This window comes from Heterodontus francisci, chromosome 8 (assembly GCF_036365525.1).
Source record: "Heterodontus francisci isolate sHetFra1 chromosome 8, sHetFra1.hap1, whole genome shotgun sequence".
NCBI classification, from domain to species: Eukaryota; Metazoa; Chordata; class Chondrichthyes; order Heterodontiformes; family Heterodontidae; genus Heterodontus; species Heterodontus francisci.
In genome coordinates this window covers 119,782,981-119,803,024 of record NC_090378.1, presented here as the reverse complement: position 1 = coordinate 119,803,024, position 20,044 = coordinate 119,782,981, and the positions used below count along the sequence as shown (strand labels likewise).

At 42.0% G+C, this 20,044-nt stretch overlaps 1 protein-coding gene across 1 annotated transcript in view; it reads right to left on the bottom strand.

Moving 5' to 3' along the window:
* Positions 1 to 8,638: 8,638 nt before the first annotated feature.
* LOC137373255 (ral guanine nucleotide dissociation stimulator-like 1) overlaps positions 8,639 to 20,044 on the bottom strand; it is a 58,571-nt gene continuing 47,165 nt past the window's right edge. Inside the window, exons 20-22 of the mRNA XM_068038104.1 lie at positions 19,139 to 19,260; positions 14,893 to 14,982; positions 8,639 to 9,171 (exon numbers count right to left, since the gene is read on the bottom strand). Coding sequence (XP_067894205.1) covers positions 9,006 to 9,171; positions 14,893 to 14,982; positions 19,139 to 19,260 — 378 coding nt within the window. The 3' untranslated portion in view covers positions 8,639 to 9,005. The remainder of the gene's footprint in view (positions 9,172 to 14,892; positions 14,983 to 19,138; positions 19,261 to 20,044) is intronic.

Genomic DNA, 20,044 nt, shown 5'->3' with positions numbered 1-20,044 from the left:
CGAGAGAGAGAAAGAATATTCCAGAACGAATCCGAAGAAAGAAGCAGCTTGAGTTAACTCAGGGGTGACAGAGTAACCCCAGAGAAATAATAGCCAATATGGAGCAGAATTCAGGCTGGGCAAAAAATTGCAAAAACTCACTTAACTAATTCCAAAATTCAACCATGAAGATGTGGAGGCCTTTTTTGTCTCTTTTGAGAAACTGGCAAGCCAGCTAAAACGGCCAGCTGAGACCTGGTCTCTTTTACTACAAAGCAAGCAAACTGGAAAAGCCATGAGGTTTATTCCTTGTTGCCAGATAAGAGTTCAGCAAATTATGAACTGACCAAAAAAGCTATCCTTGGGGCATATGAACCCTCAAGAAGCAAGCTAATCAAACCTAGCTGGAGTTTAAAAGAAGTAAGCAGCTGGCTTTTGACCAGTGGCTGAGGACTCTTAAAATACCGCACAGCTATGTGAATCTCAGGGAAGTAGTTCTGCTGGAGGAATTTAAAAACTCTCTCCCACTCTGAATAAAGACCCATGTAGAGGAGCAGTGCGTCCAGAGAGGCTGGCAAGAGGCCATTCTGGCTGATGAGTTTGCTTTAATTTATAGGTCGGTTTCCCAGGGGAAAACCTTTCCTAATCACTCCCACAAATCCGAAAAGGACAAAGGGTGGGAAGGTGATCTCCACCCAGGCAATCCTGGGAGAGAAAGGAAAGCAGGAGACACAGGGGGCCCTCCAGACAAAAAGGAAGGTGCAGTGAGCAAGAGTGAGACCCGAAGACCTGTGTGCTTCCATTGTAATAAAGCAGGGCATTTAAAAGCTGACTGCTGGAAACTAAAGGGAAAATCGATAGGGTTAATCAGGGCACACCTGCTCAGTAAAGACGGGGACCTGGTGCAAAACACAGAAAAAGCTGTGGCTTTAACTGCAGCAAGAATGCAACCCAGGTAGCTTACTACAGCCAGTGCTGGAAAAGTTGATAGGATTCCTGAAGGCTATCAGGGTTTTGTGTTTGAAGGGAAATTAACCCCATACCCCTCAAGTGGGGCCAGCAACCCCATAGTAATTCTCAGGGACACAGGACCCACTAGGTCCCTTTTACTGGGAAAAGGCCTGACCTTTCCCCCAGAGAGTGCAGTGAATACCAAAATGGTGGTGAATGGTGTTGGAGGGCAGTGTATAACTGTACCTGATTACCGGGTAAAACTGCACAAAGATGTGGCGGAGTACTGCAGGAGTTGCTACATATGGCAGAATGAGGGGAATCCCCGACCTACGATGAAACATGCACCCCCTACGTCCTGTACTGGTGTTAGGCAGACCCTCCATCTGAAGGCTGGTGCACTGTAAGGGACCCTGACCAGGAACAAAAAGGGACAGGCATGTGCAAGGCTGGCAAAAGTTTAGAAAGAGAAGGGGAAAAAGTGACCAAGAGGGCAGGAAGCCCGAGAGAAAGTCCTGAAGAAAATCCCTACTGTCTGGTCAGCCAACCCCGAAATGTGTGACCCCACATCCTCCTACGTAAATGCAGACTCTAGAAGCACCCCACCAGAATTGCTAACATCATTTACAGGAACCTGCAGAGATAAAGAGAGACAGACCTCTAGGGGGGGCACAGAAACCATGAGGGTGATGCCTCACCTAGCCAAAGTGCCACAGGAGAATACGGTCATGTCTGCACAACTACCTACAGGTAGGAGTGTCTCAGAGAACAAAGGGGAGATTAACAAAGAATCATCCCCCACAGTCAGAGAAAAAGGGAACCACCCATCCACTGAAGTCATTGGGCATTAGGCAAATTGAAGAAAAGCTTGCCCAAAGAACCACCTGGTTACTGGGATGCCAAAAAGGGGAAATTAAAGCAGCACCCAGAAAAGACAATGTTAATAAGCTTTAAGATTTATGAATGCATGGAAATGAATGAGAGAAATACATGGTTTTCTTTCTCTCTATATTTCTCTCATACCTTTTAATGAAATGTGTCTTTTTTTCAAATCGCATTTCGTTCCGCTGGGTGTGAAGGTGTTGTGCAGGCCAAGAATGAGGCACATAAATTTTGCCACATGGACATTCAACTTCAAATTGTTGCTGGGAAGAAAAGAGGGTCTATTACAAGGAATTGCCAGGCCCCTAGCCGGAAAGACATTTTTGCACACTAGCAGACAATGTTGGAACAAAGGAACCAGTCCCTTCTCCCAATACACAGAAGACGTGATCAGACCAGTTTAGTCATATGACGGACTAGTTGTTGCAGGTTTTGAACTCGCCACAGTGAATTTGAAGACAGAAAGCTGTTGGCTCCTGGATTGGGAACATCTCGATCTTGTCTCCTCTCGTCTCATTCTCCCCATCTTTGGAATCCATTGAAGACACAGGAACCCTAAGAGAGAGAGAGACAAGATTTAAGAAGAATACTGGGCCCCAACGAAAAGCAAGAATTACCTCCAGCAAGAACTGCCTACAAAAGGACTCGACAGTGAGCTCGAAGCACAGTAACAAGAAACTGTTCAGAGATTGCCTCAAACCTCTCCACTTTATCTTTCTTCTGCTCTTTTCTGTCTCTATTTGCATGTGCATATCAGGTATGCGTGCTCGCTTGGGGCGCAACGTGTATCCGTAGGCGTTAACTGGATTAGAGTTCAAATTTAAGTTTTAATAAAAGCAAAATACTGCGGATGCTGGAAATCTGAAACAAAAACAAGAAATGCTGGATTCACTCAGCAGGTCTGGCAGCATCTGTGGAAAGAGAAGCAGAGTTAACGTTTCGGGTCAGTGACCCTTCTTCGGAAGGGTCACTGACCCGAAACGTTAACTCTGCTTCTCTTTCCACAGATGCTGCCAGACCTGCTGAGTGAATCCAGCATTTCTTGTTTTTGTTTAAGTTTTAATAAATTTCACTTCTCTTCTTTAAACCTAAGAATGCCTGTTTGTGCTCATTTCTTTGCCTTATAATTGGAAAGCGGTAAACAAGGATTCACCAAGAGGGAGTTCAAAACACAGTGTGTTTCAAATTAAATCCTGCTGCAGTAGTCCAGGTGAAGGTTGAAAAGGACCCCTAGACACCTTTCTCACTTAGTCATAACAATGTATACAAAATAACAGTAAAATATAAAGCTGAACATGAATTCAAAATAATTGCAACATCATGGCAATCATAAACTTTTTCCTAATTTCTAGCAGCTGTCCTTTGTTGTAGATAAGTTTGATTCTGTGCCTGCAGAAGAGATTGAAGAACTGGAAAAATAAGAGAAGGCAGGAAAGGTCTGCTAAAGATCTCAAGGGCTATTCCACGACTGAGTGGTAGGTCACACCTGCACAAAACGTTCGTCTCCTCACACTGTAATCCTGCTTAGTGTGCGCGTCAAGGTTCCCTCTTTGGGTGCTCTGGGTAGTGTTGAGCACGATTGCGTTCGCAGCCAAGTCTGTTCGTCTGAGTTAGGAATTCTCAGGAGAAGGTCAAGGTTCGCAGGGTACCAAGCATGGAACACATTGGCCTTCTCTGATATCACCAACTCTGAAAAGCAGGAGAAATGTAGATTGGTATTTACACATTCATTTTTATAGTGTTGATTGGATAAAGCATACAACTATCATCTAGATGTAGAATTATGAATGGCTGAGAGTAATAGGATTAGAATTTGTTGCAAGGATTCAGAATATATCACAAACCCACAAGTGAAAAGTTTGAAGGTTTACACCATTATTGCATAGGCCCAATAACTGAAAAGAAAAACATTTTTTAATCTATTCTCAGGATATGCTGGCACAACCAGAATTTATTCTCTGTCCTTAGTTACCCCCCCGAGAAGATCAGTACTGGCTGCCTTTTTCGTCACAGTTTGATAGAATTAGGTGGCTTGCTAAGCCTCTTCAGAGGGCAGTTAAGGGTCGACCATGCATGGGCCAGGCCAGGTAAGGATATCAGGTTTCCTTTCTTAAAGAACATGAATGAACAATTGGGTTTTTACTCTGGTCCAACAGTTAAACAGCTATTGAGTTACCACTGCAAAACATTGACAAACGTCATTCTTCCTTCATTGTTGGGTCTGAATCTTGGAATTCCCTACCTAATAAAAATGGGGAAACACCATCATCAAAAAAACAGCAGCGGCTCAATGATAGGGCCTGTCCCACCACCTTCTCAGGGCAATGAGGGATGAACAATAAATGACAGCTTTACCAGTGAAGCTTGTATCCAGAGAATTTTGTTAAACCCTGACTGGAATATCATTCCACAGGCACTGGGAATCCTCACCTAATGAGGCCTTCTGCTTGGTGGAATCTGGACAGTGAGAGTTGACAGGATTTTTAATCATGAGAGAATCACAGCCATGAAGGCTGATCCTGTCTTCAACTTTTTTCTGGTCTCCACTTTTCACCAGAAAAGGTGGTGGGGAGGGTGTCACTGATTAGCACATTAGGTGCTGAGGACCCCATTGAATTTTCCTGCTTCATCGTCAAGGTGCTCTGCAGCCAACTGAAAAAAGATGGTTCTTGATTTCAGTAAAATAAAATGTTTAATGCATTGTTGAATAATCAATTTGAATTACAATGAAGAAACCAGAATAATGCTGATAAATTCTGAATTATTTTTAGTTAAATCCACAATCAACTCCAGATTTGTCCCCATGACACAATATAGCTTTTCAAGGGATTAGCTGACATGAGTTACTAAACTGGAGGAGGCTTTATGCTTTCATTAGGTGCTGACAAATAGCTTGTTACTGAGTAATGTGAAGCTAAATGACTCCAAGTTGGATCCTGCTGAGTGCAGTTGGGTAAGTTCAATTATAAGAATCTGGATTTTCCCATCTTTTTGTGAAATCAGAAGAAAATATAAATCTGCTGGCAGAGGTTTATGTATCTTTTGGGATAGATTTATCAAATTGAGACAATTTTCACCCCTCACCTTGATCTTGTGAAATGGCCTGTGTGAACTGAGAATTCTCAGGAGGTTCTGTTTCCACGGTCTGCTTGGATGAGGCTCTCTGCAAAATAACAGGTGTCCTATCTTGGTCAGTAACATGAAGAAATAGAAAATTAATTACTTTTCATGAATATATTTTATATATATAGAGAGAGAGAAAAGTGCAAGACCTTTCCAAAAGGCAAGGTTCCCAAGTGTTCTGTCTCAGCAACTTATTCTCAAAGTATATGAGAAAAGGCTTCAATGTCATCTTCTTCAAATTTGGATACTAATCGGGAACAGTGTAAGAAATCACAGCTTGTCTCTGGACTAGGATCATTCGAATTACCAGCGGCTTCTCCACTACGCAATGACAATTTTTCCCTCACCAATTCAATCTGTCTGATTTCACTGTCTTTTTGTGCTTGTAATTCCTTCTCAAACTTTTCCCTCTGGAAAGCACTCTCTCTCTCCCTCTCCTCTCATTCCTCCTTTCTCACCTGAAATTCTAACTCAAAGCTGTGGTTGTTCTCCTTTCAGCAGAGAAGGTGATGTGAAGATTTGATACAGGCTGTAAAGGCTGATTAGATCAGTAATAAGATGAAAATTCTGACCATTCGTTGCCTTTATACACCCACTCTGCTGTATTAAAAATTCCCATTTCATATCTTGCAATGGACTGATTCCATGTTTTCAAATAGACACAAGGGATTAACAAAGGAGGCCTTGAAGCTCTGTGAACTTGGGGCATATGGCAGAAGACAGAGGTGTAATAAACAGCACAACATAGTGACGTTATCTTTGAAACAGAAGTAGCTTCCATCTTTATTCATTGCGCCACTAGATTTACTAGAATGGCACCAAGAATGAAAGACTTCAGTTATGGGGTGGTTGTTGTTAGAGCTTAGAAGGTCAGGGGGAGATTTGATGGAGGTGTTCAAAATCATGAAGAATTTGATAACTTCTCCTGATTTACTCTGATTCCAGTGGCAGAAGGGCCAGTAAACATATAATTTTAAAAAAATAATGTCATGGTGGAAGAATCAGTGGTAAGAGGAAGAGGGTTTTTTTAAATGCAGCAAGTTATGATTTGGAATGCACTGCCTGAATGGGCAGTGAATGCAGATTCAAAAACAACCTTCAAAAAGGAATTGGTGAATTACTTGAAGGAGGAAAATTTGCAGAGCAATGGGGAAAGGACAAGGGAGAGAGACGCACTGGACAGCACATTCAAAGAGGCTACACAGACACAATAGGCCAAATGGCCTCTTTCTATGCTGTATCATTCTATAATTTTATATCTATCCTCCACTCATTGCATGTTGTTGCAGAAATAATCCTACTTCTATCAGGAGACTTTGCTATAGTTTTGGTCATGAGTTCAGTTTGCAGTAGTTGGCAAATGTTGTGTTTAAATAGATTCTGTTTGCTATAAAATGTTTGCTCTAAGACCTGCCCAGTCCCGGCCCACTCCAACTCATTGACATCACTCAGCCAACACTCACCTGGTAATTATTAAACTCTGACGTACAGAAGTTTACTGTCTGAATGCTAGCTTGCCCTAGTAAAGCTAAACATTTAGCTAACAAATATTTTCTTTGCCAGAACTCATCCAGAGGTTGTGTTGAATTATGATGCTTAAATATCAGAAGAAAGTTTCCAAAAATCACACTGAGCTATTTAGAAACCACAATCAAAGAGGCTTGAAATAATTTTTCCCAACATAAAATATATGAGTGGGTCATTAAGTTATATGGCCAGCGTGTTACCCATGTGACCAATAATGTTTAGGTTTGATTAGTCATTTTTGAATCAGTCACATGGTGACAATTCTATTTTGGACTGTACCTTTCTCCACTCCTATTTTTCATTTGCTCTCTTCCCATCTTTGAAACTTCACGTGAGCCAAGGCCAAGGAAGAAAAACTGTTCAAGGACTCTGCTATTATTACTCAATTAACTAACAGGAGGTGCCAGAGGTGCCTGTGGTCAGCTACACACTCATTCTAGAATCCAGCGTTCAATCTGTAACTGCTTGGGACATTGTTGCAATCAGGTACAAGGATGGGGAGAAATCAGAAATTAATAGATTTCAGCTCATTCCCTGAATAAGGGTATGAGTGTGCCACACCTTGGTGTGGCCTGTATATTTAATGAGTAATGTCAGCAAAACTCAAACAGTATTGCAACATTCCAAAAGAAAGTTGAAATGATGGCCAAAATACTCAAGAGACAGAAAAGATATCAACAATGTGGAAATTAGACATTGCGAATTAGCACTAATAGCAGCCACACCGCCATCTTCAATATGACGAGATGGCAACAAATGGTCTGAGGTAATTTTTTTCTTCAATACAAGAGGAACTTTTTTTTAATGTCTGTGAATATATTGACCGAAGCAACAGCCATTAAGCAGCATGAACATGACTAATAGAAACAATCCATGTACTTACCAAAGTGCTTTGGTACAGATCGTCATCCTCTTGCCTGATTCCGATGTTATCGTGGCCATTCTTCTGCCTGCACCCAGGAAATGCCACTTTTGAAATGCAGGCAGTCACTGAGGCAGAACACTTGAGAGCCCAATTGCCGGAAGTTGTTCTAACAGAACGCTTCTGAATCCAACTGCAGACGGCTGCGAAGATGGAATGCCTGGGAACCTTGGGAGTGTGGGACGATGATGATGACGACACACTACTCAGCGAGGATGATACTCCCGAGGAGACAGTGTCCACAGGGCGAATGGGTGAATGAGACGATACTTCAGATGACTGCAGAAATTTATTTTTGATAAAGTGTGTCAATGGTTATATCTCAGAAAGTTCCCTCTTCCCAGTTACATCTATTGTGCCATGAAACTCCCTGGCACTTACCACACCCCCGCCAAAACAAAAAATGGAGGCATTGTGGACACAACAGCTTGGTCTTGAGAAGGGGAAGTAATGCATGATTCCATGATAGTTAAACTGTGAAATCTTTCCATTGGTTTTCCTCCCTCGCTCAGCCAAAATCTGCTCCGAAGAATGATGCTGCCATCTCACATCCACTGGTTGATAAGCCAACATTGACAGTTCATCATTTAGCACGTTTGTAAATTACCCAGTTAGATTGTTAGCACATGGCATGCACAAATTCATCACGGCCATTACATTTGAACACTTCTGCTAGTGTTTTAACTCTAAGTTATCAAATAATCCCTTTGCTTTTCAGTTGAACACTCAGTATTTGAACACTCCTATATCTATGCAGATGTTTACTTGCCTGCCTCACCCAGTTACTCATTGTAACTTTGCAGCATCCACCTATATAGGATGAAGTTAAAACACATCCTGTGGTGCTGCTGGGCTTGAACAAGTCAAGAAAGAGCATGAGTGCAAAAAAGTATTGGTGAGCTTGCCTGAATGAGAAAGCCAGCCAGCGCACATACAGGCAAGAGCTCGAGAGACAGAAAGAGATAGCAAGAACTAGAAATAGAGAGAGTTAGAAGGAAGGAAATTAGGAGTCAAATCACTCAGGTCATTCGGATGTAGCTCTTACCAGGTGAGTGCAGAATATTGGTAATGAAGAGGCAATAAAGGCACTGAAGAGGGGGTGTATCAGGATCAAAAGAGGAGAATCCATAAATAGGGAGGGTATTTTAAAACAGAAATAGGACCCTAAAGACGCAGAACAGATATAATAATGGTTAACTGAACTGCTAAAAGACTGAATTGCTGACATTTCCAGGGAACAGGTGAGAGACACTTTCTACTAAAATCAATGATACCAGCTTACTGATAAACTTCCAGGAAACACCACCCTTCTGTAGAGAAGATGCTGAATAGCAACTAAAGGTCAACTATAGAAAAAACAAAGCCTGCATTCAAGAGGGAATCTGGTGTGCATGCAGGGAGGTGTATTACGTTGTTGCGATTTGGGCAGCAGTTTACTAGATTTGATCCCAAAATACCGTTTTTGATGGACTATGCACTTTAAGCTGCTACAGTCACAGCCCAGGTGCTAACTTTATGGTCAACCATGAAGTCATTAATAACCTTTAAAGAATTAAAATTAAAGATTTTGGTTATTAGTGTGACAATATGTTTTAACACGCAAAGCTTCCTTCGAACATATTTAAAGGATATAAAATATTACACAAAACAAGCCAAGCTTGTATTTCACATAAATCAAATCACTGACCGAGTCCATGTTCTCCCCCGAGCTCCCGATCCGAGGGGATTTCGGCTGGTCACTGCTCTTGCTTGGAGTCCTTTCTGCGACCTCTGTCCCGTGAAATAGCCTGCATGAGGGAAAGGGATTCATCAGCTGAAACACTGAAAGAATACTAAAGTTGCTACACTGTACAGAAAGAGTTTACTGCTGATTCAGGTAGCACTTGGTAGTTGGTCATCCAACAATGGCCCGATATAATGAATAGTTTTTGAAATTTATTAGAATCACCTGCTCGATTCCATCCTGGGCCTGTAATGCAACTTATTGAAATAAAAACAGAAAATGCTGAAAATACTCAGGAAGTCTGGCAGCATCTCTGGAGAGAGAAACTGAGTTAGTGTTTCATGTCTGTGATCTTTCATTAGAACCCATTAACCCATTTATATTTTGATCACAAAGAATTACGTTTGAAAAAGGTTCTTTCAGAGGTAGTAACAGTAATAATCAACAACTTAATTTATCTAGCTTTTATTAACATCATAAAATATTCCAAGATGCTTCACAGGAGTGTCAGGCCATAAATTTTGTCACCCAGTCACATGGGGATATTAGGGTATATTTTTATGTTAACAGCATTTTTGAATCTGGCAATGCTTTTGTATAGAACTGTCTGCATTGAAGGCAGTAGAGTTTCAATGCACAGGTATTTGATTTCTGTGCCTGATTAAAACCCAATGAGATTGTTGATTTGAATCTAGCAGGCTTCATAGTACGGGAAATGTCTGTCCTCTGCACTGCTCTGTCATTGGTAGATTAAAGCACAAATCCATCAACATAAAACAGAACTGAGCAGATTTTCCCTATCTCTTTGGGCCCGTACAAAACAGACAGACAGGAACCCATCACAAATCCAGCTATGTAGAAATAGAGCCAAATTTGAATTGAATGTACAAGTTAAGGCAGATACTTTGACTTTACACAAAATGGGAACATGGTGGAGAGCAGCATTAGAAGTAGTTTAGGAAGCTGCGACAACATTTCATTCACAAATTCAGGTACTGTACATGTAGCAAATTCATGCCATCTGAAAAGGACAGGAAACTGATGCCGATTCTGTCCAGGAGCACAGAACTGGGCCAAAGATTTATCAAGTGCTTGTTGTGACATATTTAAGTAAAAGACAAAGACCCAATATTTATGGTTGTATTAACAGCAAAACAATATTTGCCGTCATTACTCCACGGAGACTGACAGCAACTTCGGGAGTTCACAGATGCGCGGAATATCGTGGTCTTCCAGCCACCTCCAGCGTGATGCCACCACAAAACACATCTTCCCTTCCCTTGTCAGCATTCCGAAGGGATCGTTCCCTCCGCGACCCTCTGGTCCATTCCTCCATCACCCCGGACTCCTCGTCCCCTTCCTACGGCACCTTCTCATGAAATCACAGGAGGTGTAATACCTGCCCTTTTACCTCCTCTCTCCTGACCATTTAAGACCCCAAACACACCTTTACTGGAAGGCACCTGTTTTCAGAGAAAGGGCTTGTTTCAGTGCTGTATCTCTCTGTGATTCTCTATGAGTAACTAATTACAGAACAGCAACAGTCAAATTAGCTAATGACTTCTGAATAGTCACTTGAAATAAAGTGAAGCATCAACTAATGATTTACTGTAAGGATCTGCAATTCTGAGGGAATAATTGATTAGCCCCACTGGCTGCTTTCCAGTCCTTGCAGCTTGATCCACAGAAATAAGCATAAATAGTAAACCAGTTGTTTGGCACAGATGGGATGATGCAAACAAAATGATAATTGAGCACTTTAAATCCCTCATGCTGACATTTACAGGGGAATAAGAACAGACAGTTTGCAATCTCATATTGTAGATCAAATACACTAGACTGTACATTGGGGTTCTTAGATCGTGGCAACAATGAAGCCACATTAGCCTACATAAACCACATATAAAAACCATATCGTAATAGTGAGAGAAGTCTACCAGGCAGTGAATGAAGTGTTTCCCTTCTCTTTCTTGGTTTCTATATAACATATGGTCAAGGCAGCCATGTGCCACACCACAGAGTGTGTGAACGTCATATTGCACCAAGGAATCATACAAGAGTAGGGAACTTTGATAAAAGAACAAACTTAAAGGCTTCGTATCTGAATGCAGAAAGCATTCGTAATAAAATAGATGAGTTAACGGCACAAATAGAGATGAATGGGTATGATTTAGTGGCGATTACTGAGACGTGGTTGCAGGGAAACCAGGTTTGGGAATTGAATATCCAAGGATACTCAGTATTTCGGAAGGATAGGCAGGAAGGAAAAGGAGGCGGAGTAGCTTTGTTAGTAAAGAAAGAGATCAGTGCTGTAGTGAGAAATGATATCGGGACTGGAGATCAAGACGTAGAATCAGCCTGGGCAGAAATAAGAAATATCAAGGGAAAGAAGTCCCTGGTGGGAGTTAGCTATCGGTCCCGAAACAGTAGTTCCGCAATGGGGTACAGTATAAACCAGGAAATACTGGGGGCTTGTAAGAAAGGTACGGCAATAATCTTGGGTGATTTTAATATGCATTTCGACTGGATTAATCAAATTGGCAAGAGTCGCCTCAAGGGAGAGTGCATTGAATGTATTAGAGATTGTTTTTTGGAGCAATATGTTGTGGAACCAACCAGGGAGCAGGGTATTCTAGATTTGGTATTGTGTAATGAGTTGGGATTAATTAATCTCATAGTTAAGGATCCTCTAGGGAAGAGTGATCATAGCACGCTAGAATTTCAAATTCAGTTTGAGGGCGAGAAACTGGAGACCCACACTAGTGTTCTGGAGTTAAACAAAGGTAATTACATAGGCATGAGGACAGATTTGGCCCTAGGTGGACTGGGCAGGAAGACTAAAGGTTGGACAGTTGATGAGCAGTGGCAGATGTTTAAGGAGATATTCAATTCCTCCCAACTAAAATGTATTCCAGAGAGGAAGAAAGATTTTAAGAGGGGGAAAAACATCCATGGCTCAGCAAGGAAGTTAAGGATAACATAAAGACAAAAACTAAGGCATACCATATTGAAAAGGCCAGTGGCAGGCTGGAAGATTGGGAAACTTTTAAAGATCAATAAAGGGTTACTAAAAAGGTAATAAAAAGAGCAAAGATAAATTAAGAAAGAAAACGAGCGCAAAATATAAAAATGGATATCAAAAGCTACTCTGAGTCTATGAAAGGGAAGACAGTAGCTAAAGTGAATGTTGGTCCTTTGGAGGATTAGACTGCAGAGTTAAGAGGGGAACACAGAAATGTCCGAGATACAAAGTGCAGAGTGGCCACCATTTTCTGCACCCGCTGCCACTCCTGGCAACAGGACAACAATCCAGGCTAATAACTTCGAAGCTTTTTTACCTGCACACACACACACAGAGACACACACACACAGACACACACATAGAGACACACACACACAGACACACATAGAGACGGAGAGAGCGAGAGACACACACACAAACACAGACACACACACACAGACACACACATAGAGACACACAAACACAGACACACATAGAGACAGAGAGAGCGAGAGAGAGAGACACACACAAACACAGACACACATAGAGACACACACAGACAGACACACACAGACACACACACACACACACACAGACACATAGAGACAGAGAGAGCGAGAGAGAGAGACACACACACAAACACAGACACACATAGAGACACACAAACACAGACACACACAGAGACAGAGAGAGCGAGAGAGAGAGAGACACACACACAAACACAGACACACATAGAGACAGAGAGAGCGAGACACACACACAAACACAGACACACACATAGAGACACACAAACACAGACACACACACACACAGACACACACATAGAGACACACAAACACAGACACACATAGAGACAGAGAGAGCGAGAGAGAGAGACACACACACAAACACAGACACACATAGAGACACACACACACAGGCACACACATAGAGACACACACTCATACACAGACACACAGACAGAGACACACACACTTGCACACAGACACACATGCGCACACACGCACACATACACAAACACAGAGACACACACAGACAGACATTCACGGAGACACATACACACTTACATACACAGACACACAAACACACAGACACACAAACACACAGACACACAGACACACAAACACACACAGACACACACACAAACACGGCTCTATGTTACCTTGTACATAAAAGCATATCTGATTACTGCAGTGAAGCTTCAAACATGAATTCCTAAAGATAAAGTAGCAAGGTAGAGTTCTTTTTTGCTGCTGCTGACCCACATGACAATAGATTAAATTTCTGACAAAGTGGAACGCAGATCTGATTTTCATTCAAATAGTTCAAATATTTAATTTCCATCACGTACGCTCACAACTAAGTGCAAAATCCTTTCATTTTAATACATGTTTTCTTTCGGAGTCTTTCCTGACAATGCAGAGCATGCGCAGAGCGATCGCTGACGTCATCAGTGCATCTGAACATTTGCCAGCTTGCCAGGATGAATCTGCACATGCACACGGTGACGTCACCACCAATAACAACAGACGCATTGCCTCACCCCCTCAATGGCTGCAATCACTGCCTCCATTTATCCCAACAGTATCTCGCTTCAGCCGCTCGCTCCCCGCTAGCGCCCCCGACTTGCATCCCGACTGCTCCCTCCCCACGACCACCGCCCCCTGACACCCCCACCCCGACTGCTCACTCCCCGCTACCACCCCCCTGACCCCTCCACCCCGACCGCTCGCTCCCTGCTACGGCCCCGCCTGACCCCCCCACCCCGACCGCTCTCTCCCTGCTACCGCCCCCCTGACCCCCACCCCAACCGCTCTCTACTACCACGCCCCACCCCGGCTGCTCGCTCCCTGCTATCACCTCTCCGCCCCCGGCCAGTCGCTCTCCGCGGCACCACTGAAGAAATGGTTGGCAGTAGGTTGCTGAGGGTGGAGTAAGTAGCTGAGGGGAGGCAGCGGCGAGGCACGGAGGGGGTAGCTGAGGGGAGGCAGTGGCGAGGCAGGTAGTGAGCGGTGAGTAGACGGGTGCAGGATGGAGCGACGAAGAGAAGTGCAATGGTGGGAGGGAGTGGGATACTGTTGGGGATGTGATGGAGGTGGTGACTACAGACACTGATAGAGTTTGGGTTTAATTTTTTGTGACAATTGAGCAGCAGCATTTTTATTACTGGCAGCTGTCTGAGACATCACAGATAGTGACGTTTCAGTTGATGAGGCTGCATTTGTACATGTGCCAGTACTACACCACCTGGTGGTTCTGTTGTCAATAAACGCAGCCTTTTTCTTTTCCATCTTCTACATAGACATTTAAAAAGGTGGAATCTAACCACGGTGCATAAATTGCAATCAATGGATACTGGGAGAGGAATAACACATAGAAATCACTAGACATGAAAAGCCCATCTGGTTCACCTTCTACCATCCCAATAATCATATGATACAATGATAATGGAGTTGTTGACTAGACATAGTGTTCAATCTCTATCAATTAGTCTACAACAGATATAGGTATGAGGTGAGGAAACCCCAGTGTTGGAGCGATTTGAGTCCAAAGTCATTTGTTCTTCCCAATTATGCTACACTTATCACATGCCTCAAATTATTCAAACTGTATCAACCACCAAATCTTCCCAAGACAGTAAAACAATAATGGCTACACATCAAAAGGCTCCATTCACGGTGCAGCTGTTGCACATCATGTCTATTCACTGATCCTATAATAAAGGATGCTGTCCTCTGAAGTAACCAGATGAGGTGTCTCCTCTGCTTATTATGTGATACTTACAGGCTGAGGCACTTCACCAAACTCTTTCTGTCCTTTGGTGATGATGGACTGCTTTCGGGGGCTGCCTCTATTTCACGGGACACATTATAGCTGCAGGATGGCAGATAAGCACATTTCAGACAAGGTGCAACTAAAAATAAACAATGTTCTTGTTTAATGTTCTTGTCATTTTTGAGAATTCATTTTTCACACTAATGATTATTTTACTTCCAAAAGGCACTTATTTTTCAGGCTAGAGAATAATTCATATTACTTTGATTAATGATTGACAGGTGCAACAACCAGAATGGTTCTCACTATTGCAGCCACAATCTTTTCTGCTGTGTGAAAAGCAGCAAGAGAAGTATGTAACTCCACGTATCAGACATTCTTAGAGGACAGCCGCCATCACCCTTCACAGCTTTTTTGCAGGACACACTGAAGGGAGCAGAAATATGGTGCAACCTGTACATTGGATGGAGGAAAGTTAATAAGCACTGGGCTTATAGAAAGTGTACTGGTTAGAATTGGAAGTTGAACTTCCAGTGCTTCGAGTGATAGAAAAAGTTGCAGATTCACAACAAACAAAGCAAGCACCTGGCGTCAACTGCACTGCTATGAGAATGCACACAGCTGGGAATGGACATTTCACAAGGAATGAAAGAAAGAGGAGGATCAGTCACCTCAGGTAGCGAACAATCAACATGCTAGGTCCAGTGATACTAAAATGAGGGAGCGGGTCCTGTTAACCAGCAGTAAAGAGAAGACAAAACATAGGAGCAAGAGTTAATGTTAAATGGCTCTGGAATCTTCAGTGAAATTCATTGAAAATCATCCAAAACTGCCCAAAGGAATCTTAGAATTTGAAGTGCAACTTATGTTCAGTGCAAACTGAGTTTCTGTGATGCTTTGCGCTCGTTTAAATATCATACTTGAAGCTGGCCCCACCCACAAAACTGACCATGTCCCCAGATCAAATTAATCATCATTGTGGGTACCCGCTAGTCAAGTGGATTTGTGGCCCAAGGAGGTGCTTAAAATTAAGCCTTTTATTTCATAAAAAGGCGCAAGAATACTTAACAGGCACATCTCAAAAACTCTTTTCCCATTTACTAAGAAACCACCGTCTGCAAACTAATGTAGCAAGTAAATAGTTTGTATTGTTTTTGTCCTGCTAGGCCCCCACCTGCCAAGAATGAGGCACATTAATTTTGTCATGAACATTGATTTTAAACTGTTACTGGAGTGAGGAAAGGACTTGTTAAACAGATCAGTTGTGGCTGGAAAAGACATTTGCATATTAACAGATGATGACTGGAAGAACAAAGGACCATTCCATGACACATTCAACCCACAATGGACCTTAATCACCAGGTATTGTCTGTAAGAGGAGCATTCCAGGCCCTGCTAAGATGATACAATCCACAGAGCCAAGACATGGTCAGACCAGTTAGTCACATGACTAACCTCCTTGGCGACCTGGGGTTTTCTGAATTGCACATACAGTTTGAACTGAGTGTGTCTGTTTGCTCTTGGACTGAGAAGATCTCTCCTGTCTGCCTGCTCCCATCTCTTTGTCACAAGCCTCAGAATCAACTGTGGACACATGAACCTCAAGAGAAAAAAGTCTCCGACAGTGAATAAGGTATAAGAAGAATACTGGGCCCTCACAAAAATAAAGATCTACCTACAATCAAGGACTCTACAGTGAGCTTGAAGAACCGTAACAAAAACTCTTCAGATATTGTCTCAAACTTTTACACTTCATTTTTCTTCTGCCCTTTTCTGTCTCTATTTGCATGTGTGTATCGCGTGTGCACGCTAGTGTGGGTGCGCATGTATCTGTAGGCGTTAACCGAATTAGAGTTTAAGTTTAATAAATTTCAACTTTTCTTCTCTAAACCTAAGAAAGCCTGTTTGTGCTGATTTCTTTGCCTTATAATTAGAAAGTGGTGAACAAGGATTCACCGGGGGGGGGGGGGGGGGGGGGGGAGAAAAAAACAGTGTGTTTAAAATTGAACCCTGTTACAGTAAGACCAGGTGAAGGCTGAGAGGGACCCCTAGACACCTTTCTCACCTGGTCATAACATTTTTTACAGTAATTTTTAGTTCTTTAAACTCTACTTACTCACAGGTGGTGGACTAGCCACTGATTAAAATGTTTAATTTTTGTAATACATCCATTTTCAGCTGTATTAATAAAACTGCACCATATTATCACTAGATCAAGGAATATTTTTTGAGGCAAACCTATTTTTAAAATCACTTTCGAAAAAGCTGATCAGTTGTGTTGGGCTATTGCAAATTTTATGTTTGTGATATGCAAAAACATATTTGCATATCAAATCTGAAGTATTGCTTTTGAGAGAAAAAGAAATACTTCTCAAAAACTGCTGAAATTTACATCTGGATTATCAATTGTGCCCAAAGTGGAAACTCTGGGCCAGGTTTTCAAAATGGGCTCTCTGTATCAGTCTCTCAGTAAGTCTTTGTATTTCTCCTGTATTTGTTGACTTATTATTATGATGTGTTAAATAGGCAGATATCCATTCACCAAAATGAGGAAGCTGATGACAGTCTCTGATCCACAACTTGTTTATTGCCAATTCATAGTTCAGTCCAAATATCAGTTCCCACTCTTAGAGTCATAGAGGAATAGGGTTATACAGCACAGAAACAGGCCCTTTGGCCCATCGTGTCTGTGTCGGCCATCAAGCACCTACTATTCTCATCCCATTTTCCAGCACTTGGCCCTAGCCAGGAATGCTATGGCATTTCACCTGCCTCTACCACCTCATCAGGCAGTGCATTCCAGATTCCAACCACCCTATGAGTGATTTTTTTCCCCCTCAAATCCCCTCTAAACCTCCTGCCCCTTACCTTAAATCTATGCCTCCTGGTTATTGACCCCTCCACTAAGCAAAAAGGTTTCTTCCTATCTAAACTATCAGTGCCCTTCATAATTTTGCATACCCCAATTATGTCCCCCCTCAGCCTTCTCTGCTCTAAGGATAACAACCCTAGCCTTTTCAGTCTCTCTTCATAGCTGAAATGCTCCAGCCCAGGCAACATCCTGGTAAAGTTCCTCTGCATCCGCTCCAGGGCAATCACATCCTTCCTATAGTGTGGTGCCCAGAACTGTACACAGTACTCCAGTGTGGCCTGACTCGCATTTTATACAGCTTCCTGATTTGTACTAGTGTTCACCACTAAGTTTTTTTTAATGTATTGATTGTCATCTACAAAATGACAGTGGGCACATCCAAAGAATATCTTGCACCACCAAGCCCGCACCCACCCCCTCCCACCCCGTCCATTTTAGTGGAAGAGTCAAAAAGGTATTCACCTCAGTGGTGATCTGAACAATCTGATTTCAAACTTCTTGCGTGGCCAGATTCCACATTCCCTATTTTGTAATGTCTGCTCCCAGCCCATGCTGAAATGTCTGGCTTCATTTGCTGTTGCCTTTGGCATCTCCTCAATTTTCCTTGTATCCCCATCCACTCTCCTTCCCAATATCTACGTGTATCTGTCTCTTATCACCACTAGCTTGATCAGATTCAAACAAAGTTGGTGTTCCGAAGGCTGCTGTAATTCGAATCCCGAAGCTCTAACCAAACTAGAGTTTTTCGACAAGTTTGAAACAATCTTTCCACTCAAGAAATCCAAATGAGTGACTTTTTCCACAATTGGAAGGAAAGTATTTTAAATACTACCAATTATTGGTAAATAAGTGAATAAGTTGATTTTTCTTTGAATTTGTTACATTGTATTCTTTTCTCACTCTCTCCCTCTAATTTTCAACCATTAAAATGTATCTCTCTTGTCTTGATTAAATTTTATATGTGGAATGCTTTGGTCTAGATTTCCATGTTTTCTACAATTTCTAGACTAACTCTTTGTCCAGAGGCAACTCCCCAACTGGGCAAAAACCCAGCCCTCAAATTCATAACTATGATGAATATCACCTGCTCCCTATTAACACTGAAATGAGACCCGTTTCATTAAAGGGACCAGCATTTTCAATCTTGTCATGGTGTGTGTTACTATATACTAATAAAACCCATTTTGATACAACGATAGAACTCTTGTGATGGGTTGTGAGCACTATCCTGCTCAGTCAGATTCCATTACAAAATTATTTGAAATCAGTGACGGGAAGAGACTAATTGAACTGACAGGCTCACAAACATTGAACAGCCATTAAAATCATAGAAGATGACACAGACAACACAATATGAACATCCATTCTCGCAATACCACTCACCTTTCTTCATCAGTCAAATATTGTTGATTGTTGAACCACCTAAGAAACTTAGGGACTGGGGTGATGCAGTAGTTGTTACATGCAGACTTTAAAAGTTTAATTTGTGCTATCACCTCAAATTCCTGAAAGAGCATGGAAAGAAACAGTAAAAGTTTAAAAAATACACAAAGCATTGCTACTGCTACACCTGGTCACTGGTACTTTTAACTCCTGACCAAAAACTACTTTAAATACGTTTTGTTTGCTGGATACTCAATGCACAGTAAATCATGCCTCAAAGTCTCACTGCAGTGGGAAAAAATGGCACAGACGTGGCACCAAAGAGATGAATCTATACAGGTTATCCAAGGTTGCTTTCAGGCTACAATTCCTCTCAAAGCAGTGCCTGAAAGATGAATCTTCTGAAAAAATATTAATCAAACATTCATTTTAGAACAATATCATACTGATAAAGGACTGGGAGAGAAGAAAATTTATTCAAGATTGCGAGCTTATTTGAAAGAAATTCTGATGAGTAGAAGCTCATCTACAGTTATTGATCCAAGATGTTGCACCAGAGTGAACTTTGTAGACTGCAAGCGGCTAGAATATTCTGAACCACAACACTGCAGTGTTTTCTTTTGATCACTTACGATGGGCCAAAGGGCCTGTTTCTGTGCTGTATAACTCTACGACTCTGTGACTTGTGGGTTCTCTGCTACATCTTGTATTCAGTGACAGTTTGACAGATAAAAGGGAAAGACTTTTCCTATCAAACGTTGACAACAGCATGTTACTGTTGGGATATAAAGTGTAAGCCAGTATTCATCAGGCCCATTAAAATATGCACACTTTATAATCATCCACTGCTTAGAGCAGCCATTTGATAGATTTATAGCCCCAATTTTAACCTATTCACCTCACTGG